Source organism: Balaenoptera physalus (genome assembly GCF_965194825.1).
Source record: "Balaenoptera physalus genome assembly, chromosome: 11".
Classification (NCBI taxonomy): domain Eukaryota; kingdom Metazoa; phylum Chordata; class Mammalia; order Artiodactyla; family Balaenopteridae; genus Balaenoptera; species Balaenoptera physalus.
This window is the reverse complement of record NC_138896.1, coordinates 107,685,409-107,705,344: the sequence shown is the minus strand read 5'-3', so window position 1 is coordinate 107,705,344 and position 19,936 is coordinate 107,685,409. Positions and strand designations below refer to the sequence as shown.

Sequence of the window (19,936 nt, the reverse complement as noted above, 5' to 3'; positions counted from 1 at the left end):
GTGGTGCTCGGAGAGGGAGGGAGGTTGGCGGCGACCCCTGAACTTGCCCAGGTAACTGACGGTGCCGTGGGGCTTTCGGGGCCCCAGGGCCGCCGCACCACGCTGTGACCTGGCGTTCCGTCCCACGGGTTTAGGTGCCTTGGAAGCTCCGCAGGGGCCAGTAATCCTGCAGCTCGCAGCAACGGAAAAGTCATCCCTGCCCTCTGACACCTCGGCCAGCCCTAGCAGAGCCTTTCTCGGGAGGAGGCCTCACCTCAAGTGACACCACAATTCTGTGACACGGGTTCAGCGGCTCGGCTCCCGTGGGAACCAGAACGAGCACTCACACCTTCTCCGTCCACCACGATCAACACCTGTTCTCCCCGCTGCCTCAAGGCGCCTAGCTCCTCGCAGGCAACCCCACTGCTCTCACCTGCATCCCACTCACCAGGTCTCCTGCACTTCCCCGCAGCATCTCTTCAAACCCCGACCGACAAGGGAGGAGCGGCAAGTGGGGAGCAGGAGGGACCCCGCTTGGCCAGCTTGCATGACAAGCCCTTGAACTAGGTCAGTCGCAATGCGCTCTGCACGACTGCCACGACCCTGTCACCTCTGAGCCACACCCTGAGCGATGCAGTGCACAGGGACGACTCCCTGCCCTGGGGAACTGGCAGTAATTCTCCAGCAAGTCTGCCCACCCTGCGGGCGGCCCTGCACAAGCCCCGGGCCCTCTTCCGGGCCCACGGCTGTCCCACGACTCAGGGACGTGCTGCTCCAGAAGCCGCCCCCAGGGCGCCCCTCACAGACGAGCCATCTCCTCAGCCCTCCTGCTGGGGGCTGAGTGTTCTGGGTCGGGGCAGGGATGCTGGTGGGCACACCTCTGCGCGTGCGCACGCTGAGAAGGGAGAACAGCTGTACTACTGCGTGCTTTCCTCTTTCACTCAGGACTACCTACCTGACTTCAAGCTCCACATTTATAACTGGGCAATAACCGAAAGTACACAGGCTTTGAAGCCAGAGTAACCTGGGTTCAAATACCAGGTCGGCTCATCTCTCAGATTCTAAATGTTCAGCTGGTAAAAAGAAGGCTACGATAACCCCAGCTTTGTACTGCTGCTGTGATAATTAACTGAGGTAATGCTCTACAAACACGACACGGGGCTGGGCATCCAGCAGGTGCGCGCGCGCAAGGCCTCACCTCCTGGTCCTCCCTCTGCTCCCTCGCCACCAGCAGGCTCCGGTAGGGTCGCAGGGCCTCGGCCCACCACGCGGCGTCAACCCGGCACTTTCGTGTCGCCGTCATCCAGGCAGGGTCGTACCTCTGTGTGACGTCGCGCACCCAGCCGTCGCCGTCGATGCCCACGATGTAGGTCACAGGCTTGGTGGCGTGCTGGTAGCAGGTGAGGGGCTGGCCCACGACTCCGTGCACACAGTCCACGCACAGCCACTTCTCCTCCCGCTCGGAGAACACCTCCAGCCACTGGTCCACACCAGCTGCTCTCCGGCCGTCTGCCTCCTCACCATCCACGGACATCTTACGCTTGCCTCTCTGACGCTTACTGCCGGAAGCGCTTACAGACGCTTCTGGAAAGCCAGGGGGCTGAGGGTGGCTTCCACGCTGGGACCTGGACTCCCTCTTGGACCCCACCTTCATCCTCTGAGGGGCGGTGGCCCTCCTCTGCCTTGAAAGGCCTGGCTCAGAATCCTCGTCGGATGGGCGATGGCTGTCCGAGCTGGAGAGCTCAAAGTCAGAGCCGCTGCCGGCCTCGTCACTCCCGCTCTCTTCTTTGTAAGACACCCTGGCGGCCGCCCGCCGCTCCCGGCCCCGCGAACGCCTCTGGGCCCCCTCCGTCTGCCCCCCGGCCTTGCCCTCTTCTTCCCTGCTGGAGGAGGGCTCTCTCCGCTTCTTCCTGATGGCAGCCACCTTGCTCCCCTTCCCTTTGGCACGTGCACTGCCAGCGCCCTCAGAAGACGTGTCCTCTCGTCTGCTTCCTCTGCTGGTCTCTGGTTTGCTTGGTTTTCCAGGAACTTGGCTGGAAGTTTCTGAGGAGCCTCCGGGACCCTCTGTGGATCTCTCCTTGGAAGGTTTCTTTCCCTTAAACAGAATAGGAAATTTTTTCTTTTTCTTTTTTTTGCTAATGATACAATAAAGACTCTGGCATCTAACGGGGCTAAGTCACACTGGAACACCAGCGTATACAAGACATTCCCAGCTCAGACAGTGACAGGCTGGCTACCCTCCAGGGCTATAAGAAAGCAGTCACTAAATTCTGCAGCACCTTAAATAACGCCACACTCTAATTCTTTTCAATACAAGGTGTAGCACAGGGAAAAGAGCACGGGATGTGGAAACAGACAAATCCGGGTTCAAACTCCACTTCTGCTTTCTCATTTTTTATGTGATTCGGATAAATTATGTAACCTCTGAGTCTCAGTTTCCTCAGCAATAGTACTCACCTTGCACACAAGGCATTTTGCAAACAAAGACACAGCATTAAGAATTCAGAAATTATTGAACTTGACTTCTGGACCCAATTTCGGACAATGCCAGCACCCCAGGAGCACAGGGGTCAGGCTCCTCGGACGACGGCAGAGTTCTGAGTCCTCACCGTCCTCTCCTCTCTCCACACCGCTGAGGAGGACCAGTACCTTTTTATTCCACCATTTACAGAACAGAAACCAGAGCACGAAGGAGCCCAGGCTCTCGCAGGCCCCGCTACGCACGCAAAGCCCGGCTGCTAGATACCCACCCAGGCGCCCAGTCTTCCCAGCACAGGGCCTGTGCCAGGCAGGCTCCGAGGAACCCTGCTCCACGAAGACTGATTTTTAAAAATCGTCTAATGAGCAGATCTGTTTGCTTTAAGTCTCATAATTTCTCACTCCTCCCTGACCAACTACTCTTTTCTCTGGAAGCCCCGGGAACCTCACCTTCGCTGCTGATAACTTCAGAGGAATTGGCTGTAGAGACAGTACGAGTCGGGTAGGGAGATGCAGGGCCCGGAGAATCAGTAAAAATATCTATAATGAAAAAGAACAACATGCTTATCCTCAGGAAAGAATTAAGGATTTGCATAATTCCATGCTGTTTGTTGTGGTGCCTGTTTATAAAAGGGAAACAACCAAATTGTCTAACAGTAGGAGCCTGGAACCCTCAACACTATTAAAATGATGCTGTAGAGATTTTTCTTTGTAGAAAAATGGGGAAAGGTAACCATATATTAAAGGAAAAGAAACTGTTTGTTTTTTAATGAGTTATGTTAATTTTTGTAAGAAAAAATCATGTCCAGACATAAACATGTATGTGTATTTGGAAAAGCATCCATACATGGGGTTATGGGTGTTTACAGGTGTTTGGTGTTTTTCCGGCTTACCTATCTTCTGATTGTTCTGTTTTCAACATGTGTTGTGTTTGTGATAAAACAATAAAGCAAAATACCACTTTGAGAGAAAAGACATCGTCATCATCAGGCCCGAGAATCCCTCCCCTGCACTCAACCTCCCCAGAGCGAATCTTTCAACCAGAGGCTGCAGCTCTAAAAATTCTGTGAACTTGGAAGGATGGGAGCCTCCTCATGGGAATTAACCTCCAAAACAACAACAGTGGGACAGCACGTGAGCGAGATCTTCCCACACAGACCTCAGGGTCCCGGCGTCCTCATGAATCACTACAGTCATTTTCCCTCCTCGGAAAGCAAGAGCAAAAGTCAGAAACAGGAAGGCAGGTTTTCTGTGAAAAGCCAAGTATATTGAAAAAAATAACTACTTTTGCCGTGTTTCTTCTGGAGTTAAAAACAGGGGGGATGAGAAAACATCAAAAAAACCCAAATTGAGGAACTCTACAAAATTTCTAAGCAGTGCTCCTCAGGAGTGTCCAGGAGGACTGGGACACAGTCACGGCCTGGAGGGGAGGGGGCGCTGGGGCGACAAGATCACTAATGCCTGGACTGTGTCCTGGGACAGGAAAAGGGCATCAGTGGGAAAACCTGGAAAACACAACTCATCCCTACAGTGTGGTTGACAACACACTATTAACTGGCACAGTGAATACTGTACGAGTGTTGGTTGGCTCCTCAGTTTCTCAGTGTGCGGGTGGCGCAGGGGCACAGATGTAAAAGGCAGGGAAACCGAGCGCCAGCAGGCAGCTGAATGGTGGTTTAAACCTAGAACCTCCATCCGGAACATCCCTGCCTCGTCCTCCTCACAAGACCACAGGGAAGACTGGGTAAGGTCAGGTACACGACAGCGCTCTGGAAGCGACCTTGTGCCTCACAAAGACGCGTGGTCACCACCTTTCACAAGGACGTCACTGAAGAAAAAAATTTAAGTTACAAAACTGTATGATCCCTACACTAAATACAAGGTGACCCAAGTGAAAAGGATGAATTCTAGAAACATACAAATTACCAAAACTAACTCAAGAGAAAATAGAGACTCTGAAGAGACCTGTAACGAAAGACTAAGTCAAAAATCAAGCCCTCCCAACAGAGGGGGATCAAGAGAGCAGAGTATGAGGACGTGGAGCTCACCTCCCCCCACAAACATACCAAAAACACATCTACATGAGCAACAACTCCCACCGAAAACTAACTGGAAACTCACAGAAGATCTCCCATAACCAAAGCTGTAAGAAAGATCTCCATGTAATCACATAGGATGGAAAAAAGAAAGGTACCAGGTTGGGACCGGCACTCCTGGGAGGGATCTGTCAGGAAGAGGAGGTGTCCGCTTGCCCTGGGGAGTCCCCTTCCTGCTGGGAAGCCCACTGAGACAGACAGGAGGGCTGGAGAAGCCTAGACTCTACTCAAGAGGAGCACACGGGTTGGCTTGCTAACAACCAGGACAGAGAGACCTGCGCTGGTGGCGGCCGCCTCCCCGCACTTGCCAATTCTAAGGGGCGAATGCCCTGGCCCCACTCACTCCACACCATGGCCTGGCGTGAGATCAGTGCAGAGACTGGGTCTAGCTGCACAGAGGCAGACGGGGTGCCTGGGATGTGATCCAGGTGGGACTGTGAAGACTCCCATCAGTGCACACACAGGGGCCACGGGGCACGCTCGGAAGACAGTGTCAGCGCATGCCGCACGTGGCACCTCAACAACGTGCAGCAGCTAAGCAGTGAATTTTACGTAGAACCTACTATACGCTGCCACAAGAGACTCGCTTCATGGCGAAAGACGCACACAGACTGAAAGTGAAAGTATGGAAAAAGATATTTCATGCAAACGGAAACAACAAGAAAGCGGGCATAGCAATACTTAACAAAAGACAAAGTAGACTTCAAAACAAAGACAACAAAAGACAAAGTAGACTCAAAACAAAGACCATAAAGAAAGACAAAGAAGGATATTATATAACAATAAAGGCAAAAATACAACAGCGTATTACACTTGTTAACATATACACTTCCAACACAGGAGCACCTAAATATATAAAGCAAATATTAACAGACATAAAAGGAGAAATTCACAGGAATACAATAATAATAGAGGACTATAACATCCCACCTACATCAATGAACAGATCATCCAGACAGAAAATCAGTAAGGCAACAGAGGTCCTAAATGACACAATGGACCAACTGTACTTAATATATATCTACAGAACACTAAATAAGAAAAACACCAAATACACATTCTTTTCAAGCCAGCATGGAACATTCTCATGGATAGACACATACTAGGTCACAAAACAAGCCTCAACAAGTTTAAGAGGACAGAAATATTTTCAAGCATCTTTTCTCACCACAATGGTAAGAAACTAGAAATCAACCATAGAAAGGAAAACAGGAAAAGAACAAACACATGGAGACTAAACAACATGCTACTAAAAAGCAAATGGGTTGATGATGAAATCAAAGAGGAGACCAGAAATATCTTGAGACAAACGAAAATAGAAACACAATCTTACAAAATCTATGGGATGCAGCAAAAGCAGTTCTAAGAGGGAAGCTCATAGCAGTACAGGCCTTCCACAAAAACAAGAAAAATCGCAAACAAGATAACCTACCACCTAAAAGAATGAGAAAAAGAAGGACAAACAAAACCCAAATTCAGCAGAAGGAAATAATAAAGATCAGAGAGGAAATAAAAGACATCAAAAAAGCAATAGAAAAGATCAATAAAACCAAGAGCTGTTTTTGTTTTTAAGATAAACCAAATTGATAAACCTCTAGCAAGGCTCACCAAGAAGAAAAGAGAGAGGACTCAAATAAACAAAATAAGAAATAAAAGAGGAGAAACAACTGAAACAACAGAAAAACAAAAAATCATGAAAGAATACAAACAGTTATATGCCAACAAATTGGACAACCTAGAACAAGTGAACAAGTTTCTAGAAACGTACAGCCTGCCAAAACTGAGTCAAGAAGAAACAGACAATTTGAAAAGACCATTCACTAGAACTGAAATAGAATCTATAATTTAAAAAACTCCCTGCAAACAAAAGTCCAGGACCAGAGAGCTTCACTAGGGAATTCTACCAAACATACAAAAAGACAAAAACAAAAACTTATATCTATCCTTCTCAAACTATTCCAAAAAAATGAAGAGGAGGGAACACTCCAAAATTCATACTATGAAACCACCATTACCCTGATACCAAAACCAAAGACACTACAAGAGAAGAAAATTACAACCCAAAATCTTTGATGAATATAGATGCAAAAATCCTCAACAAGGTATTAGCAAACTGAATCCAACAATACATACTAAGGATACCACGCTCAAGCTGGATTCACTCCAGGGCTGCAAGGATGGTTCAAAATATGTAAATCAATCAATGTGATACACCACATTAACAAAAGAATAGATAAAAATCACCTGATCATCTCAATAAATGCAGAAAAAGCATTTGAAAAAATTCAACAACGATTCATGATAAAAACTCTCACCAAAGTGGGTACAGAGGGGACATAACTCAACATGATAAAAGCCAACTATGTCAAACCCACAGCCAACATAATATGCAAGAGTGAAAAACCGAAAGCTTTCCCAATAAATTCAGGAACTAGACTGGGATGTCCACCCTCGCTGCTTCTATTTAACATAATATTGGAAGTCCTAGCTACAGCAATCAGACAAGAAAAAGAAATAAAAGGCATCCAAATTGGAAGGGAAAAGGTAAAACTATCACTATTTGCAGATGACATGATATTCTATATAGAGAACCCTAAAGTTTCCACATAAAAACTATTATAACTAATATATGAATTCAGCAAGGCAGGAGAATGTAAGATTAATATATGGAAATTTACTGTGTTTCTATACACTAACAATGAAATATCAGACAGAGGAAGTAAAAAAAGCAATCCCGTTTAAAATTACATCCCCCCCCCAAAAAAAACCCAAAAAACACAAAACACAAAACCTAGGAATATGGGCTTCCCTGGTGGCGCAGTGGTTGAGAATCTGCCTGCCAATGCAGGGGACACGGGTTCGAGCCCTGGTCTGGGAAGATCCCACATGCCGCGGAGCAACTGGGCCCGTGAGCCACAACTACTGAGCCTGCGCGTCTGGAGCTTGTGCTCCGTAACAAGAGAGGCCGTGACAATGAGAGGCCCGCGCACCGCGATGAAGAGTGGCCCCCGCTCGCCGCAACTAGAGAAAGCCCTCGCACAGAAACGAAGACCCAACACAGCCAAAAATAAATAAATAATTTAAAAAAAAAAAAAACAACAACCTAGGAATAAACTTAACCAAGGAAGTAAAAAGATCTATATGCTAAAAACCATAAAACACTGATTAAGGGAACTGAAGATGATTCAAAGAAATGGAAAGATATCCCATGCTCTTGGATTGGAAGAATTAATATTGTTAACATGAACACACTACCCAAAGCAACCTACAGATTTAACGCAAACCCTATCAAAATACCCATGACATTTTTCACAGAACTAGAATAAATAATCCTAAAACTTATATGGAACCACAAAAGACCCAGAACTGCCAAAGCAATCCTGAGGAAAAAGAACAAAGCTGTAGGCATAAACTTTCCAGACTTTATACTATACTACAAAGCTATAGTAAACAAAAGTGTGGTGTTGGCATAAAAACAAACATATAGATCAAAGGAACAGAATAAAGAGCCCAGAAATAAACCCACACACTTATGGTCAACTAATCTATGACAAAGGAGGCAAGAATATACAATGGAGAAAAGACAGTTTCTTCAACAAGCGTTGCTGGGAAAACTGGACAGCTACATGTAAAACAATGAGATTAGAACATTCCCTCACACCACATACAAGAATAAATTCAAAACGGCTTAAAGACCTAAATGTAAGATCTGAAACCATAAAACTCCTAGAAGAGAACATAGGCGGAACACTCTTTGACATAAATTGTAGCAATATTTTCTTGGATCAGTCTTCTAAGGCGAAATAAATAAAAGCAAAAATAAACAAATGGGACCTAGTTAAACTTAAAAGGCTTTACACAACAAAGGAAACCATTAACAAAATGAAGAGACAACCTACTGAATGGGAGAAAATGTTTGCAAATGATGAGACTGACAAGGGTTAATATCCAAAATATACAAACAGCTCATACAGCTCAATAACAAAAAAAAACAAACAACCCAATCAAACAATGGGCAGAAGACATACTGATGGCTAACAGGCACATGAAAAGATACTCAACATTGCTAGTTATTAGAGAAATACAAATCAAAACCACAATCAGCTATCACCTCACACCTGTCAGAACAGCGATCATCAAAAAGCCTACAAATAACAAATGTTGGAGAGGATGTGGAGAAAAGGGAATCCCCGAACACTGGTGGTAAGAATTTAAATTGGTGCAGCCATTATGGAAAACAGTATGAAAGTTCCTTAAAAAACTAAAAATAGAACTATCATATGACCCAGCAATTCCACTCCTGGGTATATCTGGAAAAAAAACCTCTAATCCAAAAAGATACATGCACCCCAGTGAACATAGCGGCACTATTTACAATACTCAAGACATGGAAGGAACCCCAGTACCCATCAAAAGATGACTGGATTAAAAAGATGTGGTATATACATAAAATGGAATATTACTCAACCACAAAAAAGAATAAAATACTTCCCTTTGCAACAACATGGATGAACCTAGAGAACATTATGCTTCGTGAAATAAATCAGACAGGGAAAGATAAATACAGTAATGATATCACTTATACGTGGAACCAAAAAAAAAAATACAAATGACAGTATATGCAAAGCAGAAACAGAGTCACAGATATAGAAAACAAACTTGTGATTACCAAGGGGGAGTGAGAAGAGGAGAGGGACAAATTAGGGTATGGTATTAACAGATACAAACTACTATACATAAAATAGATAAGCAACAAGGATTTGCTGTATAGCACAGGGAATTATACCCATTACCTTGTAATAAGATATAATGGAATATAATCTGCAAAAAACACTAAATCACTATACTGTAATCTGAAACTAACACAATATTGTAAATCAACTATACTTCAATCAATCAATCAACAGAAAATCCATGAATGCAATGCACTATGTTAGTAGAATGAAGAGGAGAAAAATCACAAGATCATCTCATCTGACACAGAAAAAGCATCTGACAGAATCCAAAGCACTTTCATGATTAAAACACATTCAGAAAAAAAAAAAAAAAAAAAAAGAAAACACATTCAGAAAACTAGAAATACGGAACTTCTTCAACATGATAAAGAATGTATATGAAAATCCACAACTACCAAGATACTCAGTCATGAAAGAGTGAAAAGCTTTCCCTCCCAATATCAAGAACCAGACAAGATGCCTGCTTTTGCCACCGCTATTCTACACTGTGCTGGAAGTTCTAGCCAGAGCAATTGGACAAGAACAAGAAACAAAAGGCATCCAACCTGGAAAAGAAGAAGTAAAACTACCTCTATTCACAGAGGTCAAGATCTTATATATAGAAAATCCCAAAGAATACACAAGAAACTGCTACATGAATTCAGCAAAGCTGCAAGGTATAAGATCAACACAATCAGCCGTTTTTTTTGTACACCTTCACTGAACAATCTGAGAAGGAAATTAAGAAAACAATACCATTTACAATAGCATCAAAAAGAATAACATACCTAGAAAAAAGTTTAACCGGAAGATGAAAGACAGGTACACTGAAAACTACAAAATATAACTAAAAGAAATTTAAAAAGCAAATAAAAGGAAAGAGCCATGTTTACAGACTTACTATTGACTAGATAGCAATGCTGCCCTAATCAATGTACAGAATCAATGCAATCCCTATCAATACTCCAATGGCCTTTTTTGCAGAAATGGAAAAGCAGACCATCAAATTCACATGAAATTGCACAGGGCCCCAAATAGCCAAAATAGCATTATGAGGTTGTACTCATACTTTTGATTTCAAAACTTACTACAGATTCACAGTAATCGAAACAGTGTGGCACTGGCATAAGGACAGACATGTAGACCAATGGAATAGAACAGACAGTCCAGGAATTAACCCAAGTGTCTATGGCCAATTGATTTCTGATAAGTGTGCCAAGACCATTCATCCCCATTGAAAAACTTCCAACAAATAGTGAAAATAATACAACAAATACAATGAAGTTGAAAGACTAGTCTCTTCAACAAATGGTGCTGGGACCAGTGGATATCCACGTGCAAAAAAGAAATGAAGTTGAACACCTACCTCACATCATATAAAAACATTAACTCAAAATGGATGAAAGACCTAAATGTAAGAGCTAAAACTGTAAAACTCTTAGAAGGAAATACAGGAGGAAATCTTCATGATCTGGGATTTGGCAATGAATTCTTGATATGACACCAAAAGTACAAGAAACAAAAGAGGACTTCCCTGGTGGCACAGTGGTTAAGAATGTGCCTGCCAGTGCAGGGGACACGGGTTCGAGCCCAGGTCTGGGAAGATCCCACATGCCGCGGAGCAACTAAGTATGTGCGCCACAACTACTGAAGCCTGCGCGCCTAGAGCCCGTGCTCCGCAACAAGAGAAGCCACCGCATTAAGAAGCCCACGCACCACAAGGAAGAGTACCCCCGCTCGCCGCAACTAGAGAAAGCCCGCGCGCGGCAACGAAGACCCAATGCAGCCAAAAATAAATTAATTAAAAAAAAAAGGAAAAATAGAAAATTGGACTTTGTCGGAATTAAAACTTCTGTGCATCAAAGTACTTCATGAAGAAAGTAAAAAGACAACCTACAGAATGAGAGAAAATATTTGCAAAGCATATATCTGATAAGTGTGTAGTAACTGAAATATATAAAGAACTCTTACAACTCAATAACAAAAAGACAAAGAACCCAATTTTAAATGGGCAAAGGACCTGAACAGACATTTCTCCGAAGAAGATAAACAAATGGCCGATATGCACGTGAAAAGACATTAACCCATCATTAATCTTCGGGAAAATGCAGACCAAAGCCACAATGAGTACCACTTCACACCTGTGAGGATGACTACAACCCAAAAAATGGAAAATAACAAGTGTTCGTGATGATTTGGAGAAACTGGAATCCTTGTACTTTGCTGGTGAGAAGGTAAGATGGTGCAGCTGCTATGTAAAACAGTTTGGCATACAATTACCATATGACGTAGCAACTCTACTTCTAGGTATATACCCAAAAGAACTGAAAACAAGTACCCAAATAAATATATGTATGTACACACAATGTTTATAGCAGTACTCTTCATAACAGCCAACAGCATAGCTGCGCTAGCTCCCTCTATCCTCGGGTTCTGCATCTGCGGATTCAACCAACTGCAGATATAAGTCTGATTGGCAGTTGGTTGAATCCGTGAATGTGGAACCTGCAGATAAGGAATGCTGACTGTATTGTGATTTCTTTTATATGGAATATCCAAAATATGTAAATCCATAGAGACAGAATGCAAACTGGTGGCTGCCAGATACTTGGGGAGGTGGGAAAAGGAGAAAGAATGGGAGTGACTGTGTAATAGGTACGGGGTCTCCTTCTGGGATAGTAAGAGTGTTTTAGAAATAGATAGAGGTGGTGGATGCACAACACTGAAAATGCACCGAGTGTCACTGAATTGTTTACTTCTTTAAACAAAACTATTTCTTTGCTTAATAAAACTACACAAACAAAACAAATATGTACGTGCACAGATATACGTGGGAACAAAGTCTGGGAGGATGACACTGAAATATGAGTGTTTTTCTCTGGGTGGTGATATCACAGCACAATTACTGTCCAGATACTCAGACTTTTTCAAGCCAAATTGGAAGAGAAGTAAGATGCCAGTCATTTGGTCTCTAAAGATACAAAAAGTCTCTTTCCCTAAACAGAAACTGAAGCTCAGACACAAGTATATGCATCAATAGAAATCTTCCAGGGATAAAACCACATTTCTACCCATTTTTGTTTTATTGAGACAGAGCCTTACCTAAGGGCATTTTAAGCACGTGACAAAGCCTGTCTACACACAACCTCTTCGCCACGACTTCTTTTGGACAGAACCCTCCTCACTGCACGGCCGCCTGCCAGCATCATCCCCCAACTTGGAAGGTAAGGAAACACTTTCTTAAGGATTTCAGCAGCCAATTTGAAAAAACACTTCCTTGGGACTTTTAAACACGATTTTTGAATACTGTAAACAATTCTAGGGCAGCTGACCAAAAATTAAGTGCTTTAATACACCAGGACACCAAGTAAGAGAGAGGGCAGCTTTCAACTCACACATGGGCCCAATCCTGTCTCCAATGCTTACCAACCGAATGACCCTAAGAAAGTGATTTAGCCTCTCTGAGCTTCAGTACCTGTTTTGATTTTATGAGAACTGAGCAAGGAAATATACGTAAAACAGCTGGAATGGTATGTGGCACATGACTGCCATATTCCTCAGCTAACAGGCCTAATGAAAACAGTGCTGCCAGGAGTCACTCACGTGGACCAACTCTTCATTGTCTCTCGCAGAGTAAATAGCAAACCTTCTCTCCAGCGTCGTCTGCAGGCCATCCTGCTCATTGGTTGAAAGGTCTGCATTAACTGTAAATGTTCCAATGAACCTGGAGAGAAATCAGGCATTCCTTTGCGTCAGAGGTCAGGGCAAAGAGGAACTCTGTTCTTCTACAGCCAAAACACAGAGCGGGGTGTCTCGGGAGCCCCGCCTGCCGGTGCTCCTCTTCCCAGCCTGTCTGGCCAACTCCTGAAGACCCAACTCAGACCCTCCCCCTGGGGAGCCTTCCCAGCCCCTCAAGGAGGGTCTGTGGAACTGACCTGCACCCAGCCTCTGAGACACAAATCCTACACTACGCTCTGCAGGACAGGCCGGAGGGCCCTACCATTTCACCAGGTTTGACAGGTAGCTGACGTCCACGTCTTGAGGTGGCACTTTGGTAAAGCGAGTTGGGATGATGGAGAGGCCGATGGCACGCAGATCTGGCTGGTTGCAGATGCTATTTCGATAGAAGCCATTTGCCAGCAGACACAGAAGGTGAACCTGGGGAGAGGGAAAAAGGAAGGCTGAAAACCAGTGGGATTTTTGCTGCCAAATTCAAAGACGTTTTGCGGACAGGAAATATTTGTTGTCATTTCTACATACAAGAAAATAAAAATACTAACACTGCCATTTCCCAAGACTCTGTCTTTCATCCCCTCACTCTTCGCCTTGGCTCTGTGCTCTTTGCACCTCTCAGCTTCTGCAGCTGCTGCAGGCGGTGCCCCTTCCACCCTCCCCATCACTACACTCTCCCTAGCTGCCTGCTGCCGGTCAGAGGAAAACCAAAGTCTGCCCTTGCCTCACTCTCCATGGGCCTCCAGCGCATGCGGCCTCCTAGATGCAGGCCCCCTGGCTGTCCCACCAGCCCGGCCACCACTCGGCCTTTCAGCGTCTCCCTGTGCCATCCTTCCTCCTGACCCGCCCCATCCTCTCTCCTAAATGAGGCCTTCCTCGGCTACTGAGGCCCACACTGATCTCTTTCCTTGTTCTATGTCTCGAGTCTCCCTGTTTTGATGTCTTTCCTGTTCCGTGTGTGAGATCAGAAACTCCTGAATGGTAGGAAACAAGCTTTATACAAGTCTCTCTCCCCACAATGCCAAGCACCTTGCTAGGGCCACGGTGTGTGTTCAGTAAGTACCAGCTGAAGCCAGAAGCCACAGCAACTTTAGCTGAGATCAGAACCAATGTTATTAAACAGATGAGAGAAGGGATGGGAGAGTGCCTGGTATTAGCCCCTGCTGCCCGCCCGGCGCTGAGCTACGTGCTTTACACGTGCTATCTGCTTACTCCTCACGCCCATCCTCCCAGGCAGACACTGTTATCACCCCCACTTCAGGAGAGAGTCAGAAACTCACCAGGTCACACAGTGAGTGGAAGCCCAGAGGCAGGGCTGACGGAAAGCCCAGTTCCCCCGCGTACCACCCTCCTCCTTCCCTGCCGTACCTTGTGTGTGTCCTCACGGACTTCCTTATTGAAACGTTTCACCATCCTCCGAAGATGTGTCTCAAGCTCCGTTTTTATCTTTTCACTGCAATGCACATTGAAAAATCTGAGAATGAAGGGGGAAGCCCGACCCCACTCTCCCGTCAACGCCTCTCAGCTGCGATGACTCAGGCTGTGCTACTCAGCAGACCTGCGGGCTGGCTGTTCCTGCTTCTCCTCACCCGCGAGCCCTGGCCCAGGACATTCCCTCCCCTCGGCCTGCACCCGTCCCGCCTCCCAAGCACGCTCCAGGGCCCGTCCTCCAGGACGTCCCCTCTGACCGTCCCACCCCCGGGACTGACCGGCTTCTCGGCACGCACTGCCTTTACGTCAAGTAGCACATGCTCATTTGTGTGATGCTGTTCTGCTGTAAAATCTCTCTCATGTCTGTGTCCCAAGCATCTTGAAGAAAACCTGAGGCTTCTTGACTGCTATTGTCTCCCTCCTTCATGCCTAATAATGTGCCCATCACATGGGGGACTCAGGAACCAATTAACCACCAGGAGACGCACTCCATATGGCCAGGCTGCCAGGGGCTGCAGAGGGCCTGGGGACCCTGGAGAGAAGTGGGGACCCCAACCACGGTGGGCACCGCCGCAGGCCCTGCAGTGACGCGGGGAGACGAGCAGCAATGCCGAGTCAGCCCGAGGGATGCAGATCGTGGCGCGTCCACTCACAGCTGAAATGTTACTTAACCTCTCTGAGTCTCCGGCTCCTCCTTTGCACACTGTCCTAAAGATGGAGTAAGATAACGGGCAACCTGCAGAGCCCTTGGCACACCTCCTGCCCTAGCCCGGACACACAGGTGTCTCCTTCAAGTCCTAAAGGTGAGCCCAGGGCTCTCTCACCTAACGCTCCCGACAACTATGACACTCAGCCCGGGTCTCCTATGTGTTTTTCATTGAGGAGCAGCTGCCGGTGACGATACGTGACAGAAATCTAGAAGCAAGTGCTTAATCGTACCTTCTTTCTCTTGCCTTCAACTGCTCCGGTGTTTCAATTTCTATCTCCACGGGCTTCACGGGCAGAGCAGATGTAGACAAGGCTGAGCTTTCCCCAACGTCACCCGGCATGGGCTCACTAACTTCTATAAACAGTAATTTTTAAAATCAATAATAATAGTTATCGTTATAATAGGTACTGTACCAAACAAAATCGAGGTTCTGCTGGGATGGAGCAAGTGAGGAATGGGTGTGAGGTAGGAAACCGTAGAGACCGTGCTTTGAGTTCCTAGGAAATGCCAGGCCCCGTGCTCTTACAATCTAATTGTCTCATTAACCTGCACAAGAACCCAGAGAAACGGCCCTCAGAGGAAGAACCTTAGGCACAGAGATAGTGAGGTGAATTAGATACAGACCCCTGGTATCATGGAGCTAATGCTCATGTGTGTGTGTTTTAGTAGAGACTTAGGGAACAATTTCCTGTTCTCTGTGTCACTATGGTAACGCTCACAAAAATTTGCCTTGTAGAGAGGCATGACTTCCCGATTCAACTGTAAGCTTGTCCTGAATACATGGCAAGGCATGCATCTTCATCTCTTTCTCCGCCACACTGCTTATGAACACCAGCTGAAATAAATTAAATTTGCTGACTGTGAACTTCATTAGCAAGGTTCCTTTCAAAGCAGCTCTGGGCCTAGAAGCAATGACACCCCCCTGGCAATGACAACACCCAGTGCCAAGACCTTGGTTTCTATGTACCAGTTCCTACTAAAATGAACCAGGGCTTCTTAGAGAGAAAAAAGGCCAATTCCAGGTCTGCAGCAAGGAGAGTACAGAGAGATCCTGGAACATCTTATTGTGCCAAAGAACAAAAACATTCTCAGAAACTAATGAAGCCATGTCAAAAGGGCTCTGTAGGGTAGCTAGCTTAAAGGGGCTCCTGCTCGCCAAATGTGGGACAATCCAAAGATCAAAAAGTGTAATGATGATAACTGATAACATATTTGAATTTTTAAGTCCATAGTGATACCCAAAATAAATAAATACAATTCTTAAAAGGCAGAGCTCTTCTTTACAGATCAAAGTCAGCTAATAAATATACATGAGATGACAGAATCAAAATATTGCCACTTTGCCATGCTCAATATAATAATCTTTGATTCAGTCAAGATCACTGACACTTGCTAAAACCATTAAGTAGAAAGTGACTGGGGAACAGGATATTCACACAGAATCAGAGTCCCACTAGAGATGGTAAATTACAAAAGGAAAATGTACCTTTACATTGGCACAATCAGGCAGTACCACAGACATGGTCAAACTTAGCATCAGTAGCGGAACAACCTGACATTAGATGCCTCTGAATGGATGCACTGTGAAGTACAAAGCTCTGAAGTGTTCCTGCCAAAAAATGTTTAATCTAAATATAACTAAGTCTTTGGACTCACCTTACAGTTTATAAGAAATCCAGGGGGCATTCAAACAAGTTTACCACCAACACAAAACAGAATATGAGACATTCTACAAAACAAGAGGCCAGAACTCTGCCAAAACAAAACAAAACAAAACAAAGCAAAAAAACCCCAGTGCTATGAAAAGCAAAAAAAAAAAGAAAAGAAAGGAAAAAACAGTTATAAAGGATAGTTTTATAACAATTAGGGACTTAATTTAGGTGTGATAATGGTGTTTCATCGTGCAGGAGAATGTCTTACTCTTAGGAGACTCATGCTGAAGCATTTACAAGTGAAGAGTCAGGATGACTTCAACTTACTATCACGTGGTTCCACAATGCAGATTTACAGAAGGAAAGACGCTGGTACATTCAAACGGCACAACGGTAAAGTTAGTGAGTCTAGGTGAACAGTGTATGGACTACATGTTCAATTTTTTTTGTAGGTTTGAACGTTTTCAAAATAAAAAGCTGGGAAAGAAAAATCACGCTAGGGATGGTGACATTAGGGGCTATGTATTGTGAGTATGTGATGCACCAGGCCCATCACACTTTCCCACAACAACCCTGGAGCCTCGACTGTGCCCAGCTCACAGTAAGCGTTCGATGTTTACCAACTGTCACCAGTGGAAAAACTCAGCTCGGACAGCTAGAGTTACGCACTCACCCAGCTGCACAAGCGGCAGAGCTGGCCTCTGAGCCAGGTATGAGCACCCGCAAAGCCCGGGCTCTCTTTATGAGATGATGCGCTTCTCTATCTCATGATCCCCTCCATGGAGCACCGCCAGACGAAGAGGACACACAACGTTCTTTGCTAACCTGGCCATGAATTTTTCCTTACATCAAAAGCAAGTCCCCTACTGCAACTTTATCTTTGTCTTTATTAGTTTCAAAAGAAAAGGACAGGATTGCAGTGACATGACTCCAAACAGAATCAAACAGAAAAACAGGATCAAACAGTTCTGAGAACAGAGGAAGACACTTTACCTTCTACCTCTTCCCAGTCCTCCTCACTCTCTTCCTCGTCGTCCCCTTCACCCCCACCTTTGTCCACAGCAGACTCTTTCTCTGGACGGTGCACCTTCTTGCGGGCACTCGGGAACGCCCTGTGTAGAGATCACAGGAAGGAAGATGAAGAAAGCTCAGACATCCTAGGGCTATGTTTAAACTAAACTCAACTTTAAGGACTCCTTCTATTTACTGAGAAACTGTTGCAATTAGTTGATGATTTGTGAGCTCTGAGCCTCACTTCCTCCATGAGCCCGGGTCTCAAGTTCCCATCAAGATGTGCTCTGGGGTGCTTCCCTGGTGGCGCAGCGGTTGAGAATCTGCCTGCCAATGCAGGAGACATGGGTTCGAGCCCTGGTCCGGGAAGATCCCACATGCTGCAGAGCAACTAAGCCCGTGTGCCACAACTACTGAGCCTGCGCTCTAGAGCCCATGAGCCACAACTACTGAGCCCTTGTGCCACAACTACTGAAGCCCGTGCGCCTAGAGCCCGTGCTCCGCAACAAGAGAAGCCACTGCAATGAGAAGCTTGTGCACCGCAACGAAGAGTAGCCCCCGCTCGCCTCAACTAGAGAAAGCCCGCGCGCAGCAACAAAGACCCAACACAGCCAAAAATAAATAAATAAATTTATTAAAAAAAAAAAAAAAAAAAAAAAAGATGTGCTCTGATCATGGGTCTCACACTAGATGTGCTGTCAAAACAGGAGGAACATGATGAACCTACAACCTAGAGCTGTGTGAAGGGGAACAGCTGTGTCTGTAAATCATACGGGGAAAGTTAGAAAAAACCACAAAAATAATGTGAGCCCCAAAAGTGAAAGCTGCGATGTCTGTGTGCACACATGTGCAGCCAGACGCCAGAAAGAAGAGGAGAGAATTCACATTTGCGGATCCTACCATGACCCAGCTCAGAAGATTCTTTCCCCACCTCTGGGAAATAAGATGAAAGGAGACTGAGGTTGGTAGAATTTTAACTTCTAAGTAAGTGGGGATGTGACTGAACACAGGTGGGCCACAAGGAACAGCTGGAAGGGTAGGGAGAGAACTACGGAGATACGGAGCTGGCTAAATACTGGCTCAAGAGTCAACGGTTGCTAATATGTAATAAAATTCTGCAAATTCACACGTAAAATACGTTCAGGGAATTGAGTTACTTACAGCTTTTGTAAGACTGGACACATGGTATCCAGTGAGAATAGGACCCAAGATTTTACCACAGACATTTAAAATAACAAGCCTCAGACTTCAGCTCTAAAAAGATAAAACACTCCCTTTTTAGCCTGTCACTTCCTCTCAACACCACAGCAACAAAAACGCCCCCTCTGAGTAAAAGTGGCAGAAACGGCAACTCTTAACTGAGAGGGAAAGGGGGACCAGAGCTTCCCCTGGCAGCATCCTGGTCTGTTTGTGAATTTCTCTGCAGAAGGAATTCAACAAGTGGGGAGAGGCAACTGGGAAGCAGTAAGCTCGGAGGCATTCGCAGGAAAAGTCTTAGGGCAAAGAAGAGACGGACGATGGTGGAAAATCCACGTGCTTCCTAGTGCTCCCTCCTACAGCTGCCCCGTCCTGGACTGCTTTCTGAGCCAGGACTGGAGGTTGCTGGAAAAGCTGACGCTGAGAGTGAGGGTTTACTTTTGAAACAAAGAAGAAACTCCTGCCTCCCTGTTTGTCCTCTTCCTCCCCCCTCCCCAATTTCCCTAGGAGGCAGATGATCAAGTGTTGATCGTTCACCACACATTACTATGTTCATTCACTGTCAAAGGCCCTGCCCTAGACGCCACGGGGCATACAAAAATGAACCAGTGTGGGTCCAGCCGTCTGAGAGCACACAGTGGTATATGGCACGGACACAAGTAAGTGTAACACAAGGCAGATAAGTTACACTCTTAAGAGATGCAGCAAGAAATGTGAGGAGGAAAAGGGGGAGTAATCAGTTAAGACTGTGGAGCGGATGACTTCTGCTCTGCATCTTGAAGGTGGAAGAAAGCGTTCCAGGCAGAAGGAAAAGCATGAACACGTCTCGAGTGAAGGAGGGAAGTCCAGCTGGGCAGGAGCGGAGCGTACCCGAGGAGAGCAGGACGGGACACGGCCAGAACGTCAGGGAAATGCCTCGTGTATGAAATGTCTTTG

At 45.6% G+C, this 19,936-nt stretch overlaps 1 protein-coding gene across 1 annotated transcript in view; it reads right to left on the bottom strand.

Annotated features, from left to right (window-relative positions):
* The window catches only part of XPC (XPC complex subunit, DNA damage recognition and repair factor), a 34,287-nt gene that overhangs the window by 6,704 nt on the left and 7,647 nt on the right, over nucleotides 1-19,936 (bottom strand). Inside the window, exons 3-9 of the mRNA XM_082413460.1 lie at nucleotides 17,786-17,904; nucleotides 15,371-15,494; nucleotides 14,369-14,453; nucleotides 13,269-13,426; nucleotides 12,872-12,992; nucleotides 2,908-2,997; nucleotides 1,178-2,074 (exon numbers count right to left, since the gene is read on the bottom strand). Coding sequence (XP_082269586.1) covers nucleotides 1,178-2,074; nucleotides 2,908-2,997; nucleotides 12,872-12,992; nucleotides 13,269-13,426; nucleotides 14,369-14,453; nucleotides 15,371-15,494; nucleotides 17,786-17,904 — 1,594 coding nt within the window. The remainder of the gene's footprint in view (nucleotides 1-1,177; nucleotides 2,075-2,907; nucleotides 2,998-12,871; nucleotides 12,993-13,268; nucleotides 13,427-14,368; nucleotides 14,454-15,370; nucleotides 15,495-17,785; nucleotides 17,905-19,936) is intronic.